The sequence below is a fragment of the Benincasa hispida genome, chromosome 1, assembly GCF_027475165.1.
Source record: "Benincasa hispida cultivar pf3 chromosome 1, pf3_genome.v1.1, whole genome shotgun sequence".
NCBI classification, from domain to species: domain Eukaryota; kingdom Viridiplantae; phylum Streptophyta; class Magnoliopsida; order Cucurbitales; family Cucurbitaceae; genus Benincasa; species Benincasa hispida.
The window spans coordinates 34,647,207-34,661,134 of NC_143478.1; the positions used below are offsets into that span (position 1 = coordinate 34,647,207).

The 13,928-nt window shown below is 33.6% G+C and overlaps 2 protein-coding genes across 4 annotated transcripts; one reads left to right on the top strand and one right to left on the bottom strand.

The window, feature by feature from the left end:
* Positions 1–331: 331 nt before the first annotated feature.
* HCF243 (Serine/Threonine-kinase pakA-like protein) lies at positions 332–3,146 on the top strand. The gene has a single exon (XM_039038336.2). The coding sequence runs from the start codon at positions 673–675 to the stop codon at positions 2,995–2,997; it is 2,325 nt and encodes a 774-aa protein (XP_038894264.2). The 5' UTR covers positions 332–672; the 3' UTR covers positions 2,998–3,146.
* Positions 3,147–6,944: 3,798 nt separating this feature from the next.
* On the bottom strand, positions 6,945–12,783 carry LOC120091579 (uncharacterized). Of its 3 annotated transcripts, XR_005485745.2 has the most exons (6): positions 12,170–12,783; positions 10,019–10,237; positions 9,668–9,693; positions 9,290–9,588; positions 7,952–8,091; positions 6,945–7,353 (listed from the first exon to the last, which is right to left on the bottom strand). XR_005485745.2 is itself a non-coding variant. In XM_039049686.2 (4 exons), the coding sequence occupies exons 1-4, from the start codon at positions 12,539–12,541 to the stop codon at positions 9,345–9,347; spliced, it is 861 nt and encodes a 286-aa protein (XP_038905614.1). In that variant the 5' UTR covers positions 12,542–12,783; the 3' UTR covers positions 8,896–9,344. The 3 variants fall into 3 exon arrangements, 1 of the variants encoding a protein (XP_038905614.1); XR_005485744.2 differs by lacking the exon at positions 6,945–7,353 and having other exon boundaries at positions 7,754–8,091; XM_039049686.2 differs by lacking the exons at positions 6,945–7,353; positions 7,952–8,091 and having other exon boundaries at positions 8,896–9,588.
* Positions 12,784–13,928: the final 1,145 nt, after the last annotated feature.

Genomic DNA, 13,928 nt, shown 5'->3' on the forward strand with positions numbered 1-13,928 from the left:
ATAAACTTCATACAAGTAACAATTTAGTCTTTGAATTTTGGTTTGTGACGATTTAGTCTCTATACTTTCGATTTTGTAACAATTTAATCCTTAAATTTTAAAATTTGTTATGATTTAGACTCTATTATAGAAATTAATATTAAGGTTTCATGAAATTTCATATATTAATAAATCTTTAAGTCAATTAAAAATTTAATATTTTTATAAAATACAAAATTTACGTGATAAAATATTAAAAATTAACATCTTATTTTGATTATTCGCTTTACATTAGGAACTAAATTATTAAATTGAATGAATTGTTAGAGTTGGAGAGGAAAAAGTGATTTTTAACCTATAACTATTATACTATTTTGTGAACATGGTAATGGATTCCTCTATTAGCGAAATTACCAAATTAGCCCTTGAAAAAATATTGTGGGTAATTTCAACTATAGGAGAATATGCCAGCAAAAATAGAGTCACAGTCCACTATTTTGATACAGAAACAAAACAGAGTTGATCCCATTAAACCCATTCCCTCTCTCTCTCTCTGTCTATTTTCTCTCCCACAAGACCTATCTTCTTCTTCATCTTCTTCCTCCATTGTCTTCAATCTTACAGTTTCAGCACAAAAATCAAAACCCCACTTTCCCTAATGGCCACTGTTCACCGGTGAGAATCTCTGTTTTCATGGATGCTGACCGCCATTTTCGTACAACAAGCACCAACAGTACCAGTTCCACAGCCGCACCCTCTAGCGAGCTCTTCATTTGCTTCACTTCTCGCTTCTCTTCTTCTTCTTCTTCCTCTATGAAGATCTCTTCCAAGTCCATTCTCAGTCCTGGCCGTGCTCGTGAACCCTCCCAAATCTCCCTCTCTACTTCCCTCAGCCGCCGTCTCAAATCCAGCGGTAGTCTCAAGGGCGGTCAAGCCTCCCCCATGTTTCCCACTGGCGGGAAGAAGCGAGGATGTGCCTTTGACAATCCGGAACCTTCGTCGCCGAAGGTTACTTGCATTGGTCAGGTTAGGGTTAAGACGAAGAAGCAGGGGAAGAAGATGAGAGCCAGATCGCATAAACGAAGGAGTAATTCGGAGGCGAGTTTTCGGAGATCGGAGAGTGTTGTTCAATCGTCGCAGATGAATGGTAATGAACAGCAATTCTCGTCGCATCATAATCATCATCTTCTTCGTCAGAACAGTAACAACAATGGCGGAAACGGTTTCCAGCAGGAATGCTTGTCACATCGGAACCAGCGGTGGGTGCATTTGCCGTTTACGATTTGTGAGGCGCTTAGGGCTTTTGGTGCTGAACTCAACTGCTTCTTGCCGTGCCATTCGTCGTGTTCCAGTGATAGGGAGAATAATAAGGAATCGAAGCCGGCGGTTAGGTCGTCGGAGACCGAGAGTTCCTGCGGGACAGTATTTGCGCGGTGGTTGGTGGCGGTGCAGGATGGAGACGGAAAGGGGAGAGAGATAGAGCTGGTGGTCGGAGATGAAGAAACTCGAACGGAGAAGGAAAACGGAAGCCAGAGACGGCATGTTTTCGAGGGATTGGATTTCAAAGACGAGAATGAAATTGTCGAACAAGAGGAATCGAGGATCAGCATTTGCATTCCGCCGAAGAATGCTTTATTGCTAATGAGGTGCAGATCTGATCCGGTAAAAATGGCGGAGCTCGCGAAACGATTCTGTGATTCTCCTGCGCCAAAAGTGGATGAAGAAGACGGAGAAGAAGAAGAAGAAGAAGACAATGAAGCGAAAAATAAACAAAATGAAGTGAAAAGAGATGTATCTGTGCCGCTGCCTGTGCCTGTGTCTTCCACTGTGACTGTAAGCAAGGAAAAGGAAGAAGAAGAAAGAAAAGTGGAGCTAATTGTGAAGCTTGAAAACGATGAAGAAACGAACGAAGAATCTGTTTTTGATTCAGAAAAAGAAAATGGACAAGTTAATTTGTTTTTACAGGAAGAACGAGAAGAAGAAGAAGATAATAGAGAGAGAACCATAGAAATGGCCACAGTAAACGAAATCGATGAGCAGAAATTAGACATTATTGTGATAAATCAGCCGAATCAAGAACAAGCAGTGGAAGAAAAAGAAGAAGAAGACAAAATCGATCAAGATAACCAGCAAGAAACAATGGCGATCCCAATTCCAATTCCGATTGAGACCCACTATGAACCCGAAACGGCTCAAGATGCAGAGAAGCTGGAATCGGTCGAAGAAGACGAATCCAAGCTACCCCATGAAAGCGAACAAGACCAGAAAACAGAAGATGAAAACCTGAGAGAAGAAGAAGAACCCGTAAACGGCGAAAACCCCACTTCACCATCATTTTCGGTAGAGACAGAACCAGTTTTAGACGAAACCGAAACTGAAGTTGATTGGAATTGGGAGGAAGAAGAGGAAGAAGAAGAAGAAGAAGAAGAAGAAGAAGAAGAGGAGGAGAAAGCGACAGATGAAGGAATCGGACCCGACGCCCAAAACGACGACAAATTGATGGGTCCAGAGGAGGACCAGTCAAAGGAGCGAGAAACTCCACGGCCGGAGCCGGAGAGAAAAACACAAACAGAAACATCCGTTCTCCCAGATTGCTTGCTGTTAATGATGTATGAGCCAAAGCTATCAATGGAGGTATCAAAGGAGACATGGGTCTGCAGCACAGACTTCATAAGGTGCGTTCCGACCAGGGAGAAGAAGCCGGCCTGCAGAAACCCGCCGCCGCCTCCGCCGCCGAAGAAACGGGAAACGAAGCCGGCGGACACCACGCAGGCGGCGGTGGTCCAGCCGGCGAGATGGTCGTGTTCGTTTCCAGCAGCAGCAGCTGCGGCGGCGATGATAGAACAGAAGCTAGTAAGGGCCAAGGGTTACGAGCCGTTTGTTCTTACTAGATGCAAGTCGGAGCCAATGAGATCGTCGGCTAAGCTGGCGCCAGACGCTTGCTTTTGGAAGGACCGCAAGCTTGAGCCACACCGTCCGGCTACCTTCGGCGTCGGCGCGGCTGAAGTTGGATTTTGACCATTTCACCCCTCTCAACTCTCAAGGTAAAAAAAAAAAAAAAAAAAAAAAGATAGAAAGAAATAGGAATATGTAAAAATAGTGTGGTAGCAATTTGTATTTTTCCAGAAAAAAAATATTTTGCAATTGTAGGCTTGCATTATTCTGCCTTTCTCATCTGCCCCCTCCCTTTCCATCACTTGTCTTCAAATTTATTATATTAAAAAATTGGAAAATTGGTTTTAAAGAGCTATGTGATTATGCTAAAATTTGTTAATGGAAAGTCGATGTGTTACCAACTTATTATTGGTCATTAAAAAAAAACTAATTTTGTTCATAAATTAGTCAGATTTTACATTTTAATAATGGACTAGTTGGTTTCATGTGTATTCATAACAATAATTTAATCATCATGTATTAACTTTTAGTTAATACATTTTTTTGTAGGAATGGATTAATTGATAATTTTGAATGCTTTAAAATTTAAAGGTAAAATTCACAATTTAAAAAGATATAGAATGAAATGAAATGGGGTACAACACAACTAAGAAAACAAATCTTAATTGGAAAGAGATTCTAATCTTTTTGGGATGCAAAGGAACATTTTGAATAAATAAAACAATTGAATTGAATGGTGTTATTGTAAATTAATTATTATTTATACGTTATAAAGAATATTGTAAATAACAATTCACAAGTACAGTCCTTAATGTTTGATCATTTTGCTATATTCAATGTCACAATTTTTTAATACATAAAACTTTTTTTTCATTAGAGAGTGATTTTGGAGTAATTATAATTAATTCTAAAATCCTTTAAATTATGTTTAATCTATGGAATTCTAAGCTTAAAGTGTAAAACAAATTTTGTCTCATTAAATGCTTGATTTGGAGTGATTTTAAATGAGACAAAAATGATTTTAACTATTTTAAAATCACTCTCTAACATGCTCTTCAACAATTTAATAGTTTTCAATGATTAAAACAGATTCTACCTATAGAGAACGGTCTCATTTCATATTTCTCATGTAAAACATTTGAATTTTTAACCAAATTAAAAAGAAAATGATTTGGATTTTGAAATACTCCTACAATATCGACAAATAAAACACATAAATCAACATATAAAAGTAACGTAAGGCTTAACTTTAAAAAACCAAATAATTCGAAATCTAACTAAATGGTGATCCGCAATGTAAAGTCTTGTCAAGCCAATTATTCATGTTTGTTTATGTTTGTGTAAGTTGTATCAAATAAATGTGACATTCTTTAAATAATAATAATATGACATTATTAGAGAAGGGGATGTTCCTAAAAACCTGAATACATATGAAAACCCTCTCTCTAAAATTAACTAAAAAACAAAGGACTAACTATGAGAACTGATTGTCCAATGGAAGAAAGATAAGCTGTGGTGTCACTATGCTTTAAAATGTTCAAAATTAGTCCATAACACTTGCAATAATTTTTATTCATGAATATGTTTCTTAGTTTTTTTTTTTTTTTTTGAAGAATCCGAAAAACAAGTCGCATAACGAACTATACAATGAACAGTCTAATTACAAACACGAGTGAAAAAAAATAAAACCCAAATGCCTTCCAATTCGAAAGCTTTTGTTAGACATTGGATCCTTACTTTTTTAGATGGATCCAGGATGTAACTAACAACAACCTTCCTTCTTTGATTTTCCGTGAGTAATGTTTTATTGAAGTCTATCCAAGAAAAAAAGGAAAAAGAGTGAAAAGGTAGAGGAGTTTTTCCTTCTTTTTTTGGTTAGAACGCTAACTATAAACTAATTATAAAGACCAACTTTTTAATGCAAACTAAATTAAACATTTAAAAGTATGAAAACTAAATTAGAATCACTCCCGACCTAATAAAAAAAAAAGTAATAGTAATTTGTTATATATGTGAGGTTTAATTTTGAGTATATTTGGTATATATACAAAAAAATTATGTGGAATGAGGAAAATGATACAAAATAATGTAAAAGCGAAAAGAAAAAAGAAAGTAAAGGGGATGCATGATTTGGAGTTGGAGGTTAGCACTTTGAAGCTTTGTTGAATTTTAAAAGGCTTTTGGGAATGTGAAATGTTTAGCATTGGAAAAGATTCCCAAAGCTTTCAAACTAACCTTTTTTCATTGTTGCTTTGCTTTTGTCATTGTTGCTTTGCTTTTGTCATTGTTGCTATCTCCATCTTATCACATAAAAATCTCTTGTGTTTTCAACGTGAAAATAAAAGTTGTTCATTTTTTTAAAGCAATGAATTGTACTTTCTTTTTCCTTCTTTTTGTGTTTTATAATTTAGTTTCCTTTTAAACACTTGCCTTTTCATATATATATAAATCCTCAAGTTACAAATTTAGTTTTTAAACGTTCAATCTTTATCTATTTGACCTCTAAATTTAATAAGTGTTTAAAAACTTGCTAAACTTAAAAAATATTTAATAAGTTTATGAATTTTTATATTTGTGTCTAATAAAACTTTGACATATTAAAAAAAAAATTTAAAATTAACTTATCTAATACAAATAGAACTAAAAGTTTTGTCTAATGCAACTCTAAACTTTCAATTTTGTGTCTAGTAGATTATTGGTTAAAAAATAGAGTAATTGTAATAGGTAGCATTTTTAGAGATAATAGTGTATAACAATATCTTTAAAAAAATTACAAATATGGCAAAGTCTATCAGCGATAGACTAATCACTGGTAGACTCTTATTAGCGATATAGTCTATTACTGATAGACTCCTATCAACAAAATGTTCTATCACTGATAGGCCATCAACATTTTGTCATATTCGTAATTTTTTTTACATTATGCTATATCTACTATTACTTCGGTCCTGATTGCTATATTTGCAACTATCACTAAAAAATATTGAAAAGGTCACCTATCTATTAGACACAAATTAAAATTTAAGGACTATTAGACAAAAAGTTGAAGGTTGAAGGACCTATTAGACACATTTTAAAGTTTCTATTAGACATAAAATCAAAATTTTAAGTACTAATAGACATAAAATTGAAAGTCTAAACTTGTAATTTAACCATTTTCTTAATCTTTCATTATTATAAATAAATAAATAAATAAATAAATAAATAAATAAATAAATAAATAAATAAATAAATAAATAAATAAATAAATAAATAAATAAATAAATAAATAAATAATCTTTCTTAATCTTAGAGACGTTTGCTCCAAATACATTTAATCGATCAACTTAAACTGTACGAAATTCCCTAGTCTTTTTTATTTTATTTATTTTTTTTAACATTTTATTAAGAAAACAATTGAAAGAATAGAATGAAAAGTGTTGGTTGGTTCAATTTTGATAGATATTATTGATTTTGATGGTTTCAATTTAATTTTGGTTGGCTTTGTTGGTTTCATTTGATTTCTATTGGAAAAAAAATTCCATTCTAAATGATTCTTTCCATTTAACTTAAATTAATTATAAAAAAACCCCCCCAAACCCACATGCCTACACCCTCTAATAATAACATTTATTTATTAATTAATCTATATATAAATCGGGGAAACTAAATAAAATTCCCAAAATATGGAGGTCTCGACTTTATGAAAAAATAAGGATGAAACCGTCAATATCGATGAAAATTTTTGGAAACTTTGTAGAAATTGGTGGTTGTTATAATTAGTTAAGAAAACTTTGATTGTGACTGAATTAGATCATAATTAACCATGTTATAAAGTAAGACAACATTTACATGTATATTGTAAAATATTTGTGTAAATATGGATCCAAGAGTAGAAATTAAAAAAAAAAGAATAATTACAAAATAATATAAAATATTAGAAATTAATTATAAAATAAAAGGACATGATATATTTGCAAAATAATTGTAAATAGTTTATAACAAAATGATGTGGATACATAAATGAAATATCATAGCATTAAGCTAATCTAACATAAATAGAAAAATCATAATATTAAACATAAGAGAGATACACCAAAGTGAAATTAGTTCAATGGTATTGACATATACTATCGACCAAGAGGTCAAAAGTTCAATCCTCATTCTCGTAGTTGTACTAAAAAAACTTCAAGAGATAAAATGATTTGAAAATTCAAAATATATTTTTGAGAGAATGATTTTGAACAATTCAAATGTGATACAATGCTGTTACTGCACCCTGCAGAAAACAAATATATCTCACTGCCTTGGAATTTGTTTGCAGAGCTGAATACCCTTTTACCATTTTTTTTTTTTTTCCTTGCTTCTGTCATGATTCCTACTGAAAAAGAGTATAAAAAGAACCCCATGAATGTCAAGGAAAGCTCCTCAACCCACAACAATGACAGATGCCTTGCCTGGCTTTAGCTCGAACCGTACCATTACGAGTCCGAGATGAAACTGGAAAAATCAATAGAATTCAGTGTCAAGACAAATATGTTTGTCAAATCAAAAGTTCAAACCTAAAAATAAGTCGGTTCATATTTGATGAGTTCAGTTGGTACCAAGTTGAGTTGGTTTTGGTTGGGTGGTTTGTCAACTCATTTTGATTTTATTAATGTTTGTTTTCATTTTTTCTTAAATATAAGGTCACTTTCTTATTAGATTTGGCCAAACTAACTTGAATCGTTTTACTTCTCCGATGATTGTAGTCAGTTACCTCATAATCCTACGTCAAATGTTGATGATTTGATCTTCATCTTGTAATTGTTTAATTAAGAAAAAGTTGCCTAATGCTACATGTTGTACAATCAGACTTATAATTTGTAGGATCAAGTAACTGAAACCGAAAAGAGAATAATTGGAGGGAAAATTTCTTGATTTGAATTTGAATGAATCTCTCAAAAGTCAAGATTTGTACTCAGAGAAAAGTGTACAAACTTTCTTGAAGGTAAAAGAGAGGACAATAGTAGATCTATATAGATAGGATTCTCAACACCATAAGAGCAGCAACAACTTCCAATTATTTCTATTATTCTTTTAACCTTCACTTCCATACCTCAGCTTTAATTAGGCTCTCTTTAAGCACAGCATTGGGAATGGAAGATCCTTGTATCACTTCTTCATAAATTATCTAATATGTGGTGCCATTGGTCCATCCATCATTTCCATAAAGTATGTCACCTGCATCCTCCCATCCTGCAACACATGATTATATATTATAGTTTCAAGGTGATTTAGTGCCTTATGTTTTGGCTTATGAGTTGAGCTCATGCCACAAGAAGCCGCACCTAAGTATATTAAGTATATTTAGAGCCTATTTAAATTGACCTTCTAAGTGTTTTAAAAAATGTTAATCCAAACCTACTTTGAGATCTTCCAATTTAAACTACAAATTTGTTAATTTAAAGAGCTATACAAACCTAAAGTTGTAAAGCTCACTTTTTATTTTTTATTTTTGAAAGAGAACTTTTTAAAAATCGTGCACTAGTAGATTTCGTACCAATAACTCTCCATTAACAACATTCAATAACCAATTGGAATAAAAAGAACCTTAAAATACACCGCCTTTCGAAGTAGAAGAAATATTCTCCTAAAAAAAATTCTCACGGTGTAGAAGAAATATTCTCCTAAAAATGTTCTCAAAACTAGTTGCAACACAGGTAATACAGTAAGCTCCACGATTCTCATCCCCGTGGCAGAATGAAAAAGATAACGTGGATGAACTCAAAAAGAGCGTTAGCTCTTCGATTTCATCTTAAAGACAGCGTAGATGGACTCACCTTTTATATTACAGTTTAATAGTTTAATGCTTACAAATTATAAATCCACAAATTAAACATAAATTCAAGTTATACACAGACCCTTTTGCACAGTGTAAACAAAGATTGCACAAGCCCAAGCTTCATAAGCCCAGGCTTATTAGAACCATTAGGCTTAGCATCAATCTACGGCACTAATTATCTGGTCCATGATTTAAGTGAGCTGAAAAAGGGACAATGGTTATGCTAGTAGATGAATTTGGTGCTTTTGAAAACCCAATCACAAAGAAATTTGGGTCAATGGACTTGAACTAGCTGGCTAGGTAATGCCATAATAAGCCTAACACAACTAGCATACGGATGTGTTGCGACCAAAAGATCTCTGGTTCAAATTCCCTAGTACTAATAAAAAAAAGGAGGAAAAAAAAACTCAGTATGCAACCTTCTATACATTGTTCATCCAAGGTTTTGTGTTAGCAGAGCAGAAATATATTCTGCAGATACAGGCTAACAGTAGACTAACCTTTTTTCTGAGTATTGTTTTACCATATAATGATCACAGATGACAGACAGGGAGTTACTGGAACTGAAGAAGAGGATGGTAAAAAATGCATGATTAAGTCCAAGCAGATCACCTTTACAAATGGCTGCCGACACAGCCAAAGTTTGATCAGAGGGGGTCCTCTTCCATTACTGCGAATTACTTGAACTTTGATCATCCTCGCTGTTGCTTGATTCGGTGCTATTGAGGGTCGTTTCAGCTGTTGAATTTGGTGGGCTAACTTGCTTATCACCTTTACCTTTAGGTTCTTTATCTTTGGAACCTTCTTCCATGACGGAATTCATGGCCAATTGACCAGAGTAAAGGAATAAACCAATTGCATTAATCCCAAAAACAAATGTTGCAAGGTAGCATAATCCGTTCACAATAGTTCTGCATATAAGAGATACGAAATTGACCACTGATCTTTTATCTAACTGCAAGCGAAGTTAGAGTAAGTTGAGGAAGTTACCTTATTGTTATCGTCAGTTGTCGAACCTAAAAGAGATGGAAACCAATTGTTAAACGACATTCTGAGGTCATATGAGGCAAACACCAGGAGAACATCAATTCACAAAAGTTTCAAATTTTCTTGTTCGTTAATTTCATCATCAGACACGCATCATCATCCATTTGTTAATGCAATGTACAAGATATTAATCAAATAGTTCTCTGCGTGAAAAACACAGAAAACATGCCTAACATTGTCTAGCTCAAATCATATTACCTTGGATGACGTAAATGAGAAAAGATAATCCTCCCATAGTTGCCCAAAAGAAATAGATGAAACATATATAAACATGAAGTAAACACAAAAGCATACCGAGAAGTTATCAGACACAGTCTGTCTGTTCAGAGCAGCTTCAATGGTAGTGGTGAATTTATATAAGATTACTGCAATAACACCAGCTGCTATTGCTCCCAAGAATGCTTGTATGGGTGAAGGTGTTGACTTTGATTCAATTGGACCTGTACTAATTGCTTTCAAACTATCCATTGCTTCCTCCTTCAGAGACTTTTTTACTCCAGCAGACCTAAATTTCTAAAATGGCCACATAAAGTCAACAAATTTCCAATGGTTTATAGTAACAAAAGAAATCAACTCAATAAATCTGAAAGTTCAGAATCGCTTCAGATCCAGAAATAGGCTGGATAAGAAAAATTGCACTTTGCAAAAGCACCATGCCAAGAGCGATATGGAATGAGATTGAGTAAAATGTTCTTTACCCAAAAAAACACGTTTTGAAAGGGAAATTTGACTTCCATCAAAGAAAACAAAACAAGTTAAACAAAGCAATGAAAGGATAGGACCGAGAAAAAAATAATCTGAAACACTTCTCTTTGCATTGGGGAAAAGTTACAATGCAAAAGTTGCAAAGAAATTGTGAGAAGATAATCCGTTCATAAAAGAAAAAAATCCAGTAAATGTTTTTATTACATTGGAATTATTGTCAAAAAATATAACTCAAAAGTGAGCGCTTAGAAGATGAGGATGCATAGTATTCTGCTAGCTTGGCCCATTCCCCAAAATCTAAGACAGTTCCCTTCAAACATTCTCCCATCCACCCTCTCCTCCCAACCTTACTGCCAACATATTATGATTCCAGAATATAAACATAACATTCAAAGATCTTCCAGTGATACAAAATAATAATAATAATAATAAAAAAAAAATCAGACTGGCCACTACAAAAGTTTAAGCGAAATTTCAAGTGGTTCAAACTCCTCCAAAAGTTAAGGTTAAACATCCTGTTGCACGTATAGGTATAACCATAAGTTATTAAGGTTAAACTAGCACAAGACCCAAAATTTAAGTTGATTAGTTAGAATACATTTAATATCTGGTTAATATTCATCGAACTTTCTTTATGCATGATGTTCTCAAGTCACCATATGACAACGGCTTCTAATTTTCAACCCAACTATTTCCAGCAAATTGCAATGAGGCATAGGCAGTCAAGAAAATTACTAACACAATCAATTGTCTCTAAGATTTTGGTACGGATGACCCAAATTTTACAGCTGAAATTGCATTTGACCCAGATTTTGAAAATAAGAATGTATAACCTTTTGCTAATATTATGTCACCCCCTCACTTCCTCATACTCACACTCCTCGTCACTCTCACTTGCACTTGCCGCTCTGAAAAAAGTATTAGCAAGCGCGTTGTGACATCAACAAAAGAATATTCTTTATTGTTTTCAAAATCTAGTTCAAGTGGCCTTGTTTTTGGTAATCTGGAAGTTTTCTCATAATCTCACGTGTTTTGCTCATCTGAAATCGGTTTGTCTCAAAGCCTCATCCTGTTGCACTCTTTTCCATCATTTTGCAGCTCCTTTATTTACATTTTATGTAATATTTGGGATGTTTATTTTTCCTTTATCGATGTTATTTTGGTATTCTTTTTCTTTTCTACCTTTGAGATTTATGTACCTTGAATATAATAAGTCTCTTTTCATTTCATCAATGAAAAATCTGGTTTCCTTTTTTGAAAAAAAATGTAGCCTAAATGGCATATTGGGTGTGAAATTTGGGTCACCTGTGCAAAAATCTCGTCTTCAACCCAATATTTTCAGCTTCTTTGTAACTGACATGGCATCCTTGATGGCCGCAAAAGAGGCCAGGAGGCAATGCAGAATATACAAACAACTCTTAGATCCAGCTAGCCATGGCCAATCACCATATGAGATGAATTTGGCTTGGTCATCCTTTAGAATTCATTAAACTACTCTACTTTCCACTAGAATGAGAATATACAAGACCAAGCAAATCACTACAATTTCATAATGAACTTAACCATTCAACGAATGACTTAGCAACTGCAAGCAGCTTCTATGAAGAATTTCTTCAAACACATAGCAGGCAAAAAAAAAAAAAGAAAAAAAAGAAAACAGCAAACCCCAATTCGTTTCTAAACTCAAAAAGCTAAAAATCGCGTAAGCCAAAGAGTAAAAAGAAATGTAGTAAATAGTACCAGCTCTTTGACCCGCTTAGCACGGCGGCGGAGGGAACGAAAGAGGAAGACAGAGATGGCCCCTGTAAGAAGAACACTGGTAGCAACTTGGAGAGAAGAAGGGTCATCAGTAGTAGCAAAAATGGTGGATGGGAGTTCAACTGGGCCATTATCATCAAGAAAAGTGGCATCTGCAAGCTCAGAGAATTGGGGTAAGCAAAAGGAATGGTGAGTTGTGAGTGGAGAAACAGAGTGGAAGGCGATGGGTCTGTGAAGAGAGGAGGAGGAAGAAGATGAGTGGGTTGGAGGAGAGAGAAAGAGCTTGTGATTGTGGGTTAGTGAGAGAGTGAAAAAGGGAAAATTGGAGGAGAGAAGGTTCTGGGTCTGCAACATTTGAGGAGGTTTAATGGATGATGGATATGGCTAATGGGTTTTTGGTGGATTGATTGCTTTGCTATGTGCTATGTGCTATGTGCTATGTGAAGTTTGGAAGATGGGATAATAGGGGAAGAAGTTTTCCTCTGCTATGCCAAAATGTCCACTACCATGCATTTTGATTTTCCAAACTCTCTCTCTCCCATACCTTTTAAGATTTTTTTTTTTTTTTTCTGTCTAAATTACAATAAATATCTCTCAACTTTGTTCTGGTTTAAAAAATACATTTATGGAGTGTTTAAGGCGTTGATTGTGTCGACATCTGAAATTAGAGATACAATGTTGTGAATGTGTAATTGCTCGAAAATTCTAAAAAAAAAGGAAAATAGAAAAGATAGAGTTTCTCATTAAATGTGTAAACTTCAATAGTGAATGTATAATCGAGTTATTTAACACCGGCTCATGAAGTCGGTGGCCAAATACCCCCTTAAAAGTTGTAATATTATTCTTTGTGGTTCATAAATGCTTTCAAAACCTATAATTGAAGTAAAAAATTTTGGACAAACAAAAAAAAGTGTCTGGAATGAGAACTAAGATCCTAATACTATCACACTATTCTAGGTCACCATCGCACTCGTTCCAAGTCTCAATTTTTATTTAAAATATTTAAAGAATTTTTACTCTAAAAGTAATTTTGAAACGTTTGTGATAGATTAGCTAAAGTATTCCAATTATAGGAAGAATAAAAGTTTTTTTTTTTTTTTTTTTTTTTTTAAAAATAAGTGACAAAGATGAAGGTTATTTTTTGTAATTTAGTCTTAGAATAGATATTTAAGATTAGGGTATACAAATCTTGAAATATCTGAAATTATGAAGTTGGAAGTTGAAATTGTGAATTTGTAAAATATAGTTTAAAATATATAATAGGAGGTTGAACTTATATAACATATATTTGATTTGTGAATTTATGGTTTATGATTTGTAAAGATTAGTATGGAGTATAAAAATGTGAGTTTCTTAGGTTAATGTTCATGTAACATGAGTATACAATATACGTAGGTTCAGAGTTCAACTAAAATTACAACATTAAAATATGAGTTTATAATGTAAGGTAGATACACACATTCAATAATTCAAATATCTTTCTACAGCGAGTACTCAAATCCACAAGAAAATCTATAAATATGAAATTTTAAATCCACATTAAAATATCATTTTGGTTCTTATATTTTTTAACGTTCTTCAATTTTAGTATCTATGTTTTCAATTGTTTAATTTTATTCCCTATATTTTTTATAGCACTGGAAATGTGCTATCTGGATCCGCTTAATTCGGGATTATCTTAGGATTTTATGTGTTATTTTGTTATTTTATAAGTATCAAGCACCAAAGAGGTAGAACGAAG

What these genes read in the sequence shown, in the direction of transcription:
- HCF243 (XM_039038336.2), top strand. Translation starts at nt 673, where the DNA reads ATGGATGCTGACCGCCATTTTCGTACAACAAGCACCAACAGTACCAGT.
- LOC120091579 (XM_039049686.2), bottom strand. Translation starts at nt 12,541, where the DNA reads ATGTTGCAGACCCAGAACCTTCTCTCCTCCAATTTTCCCTTTTTCACT. An exon ending in CTAAGCGGGTCAAAGAGCTG is followed by an intron (nt 10,238 to 12,169) that starts GTACTATTTACT and finishes TGGCCATTTTAG; the next exon opens with AAATTTAGGTCTGCTGGAGT. An exon ending in CTGTGTCTGATAACTTCTCG is followed by an intron (nt 9,694 to 10,018) that starts GTATGCTTTTGT and finishes CATCTCTTTTAG; the next exon opens with GTTCGACAACTGACGATAAC.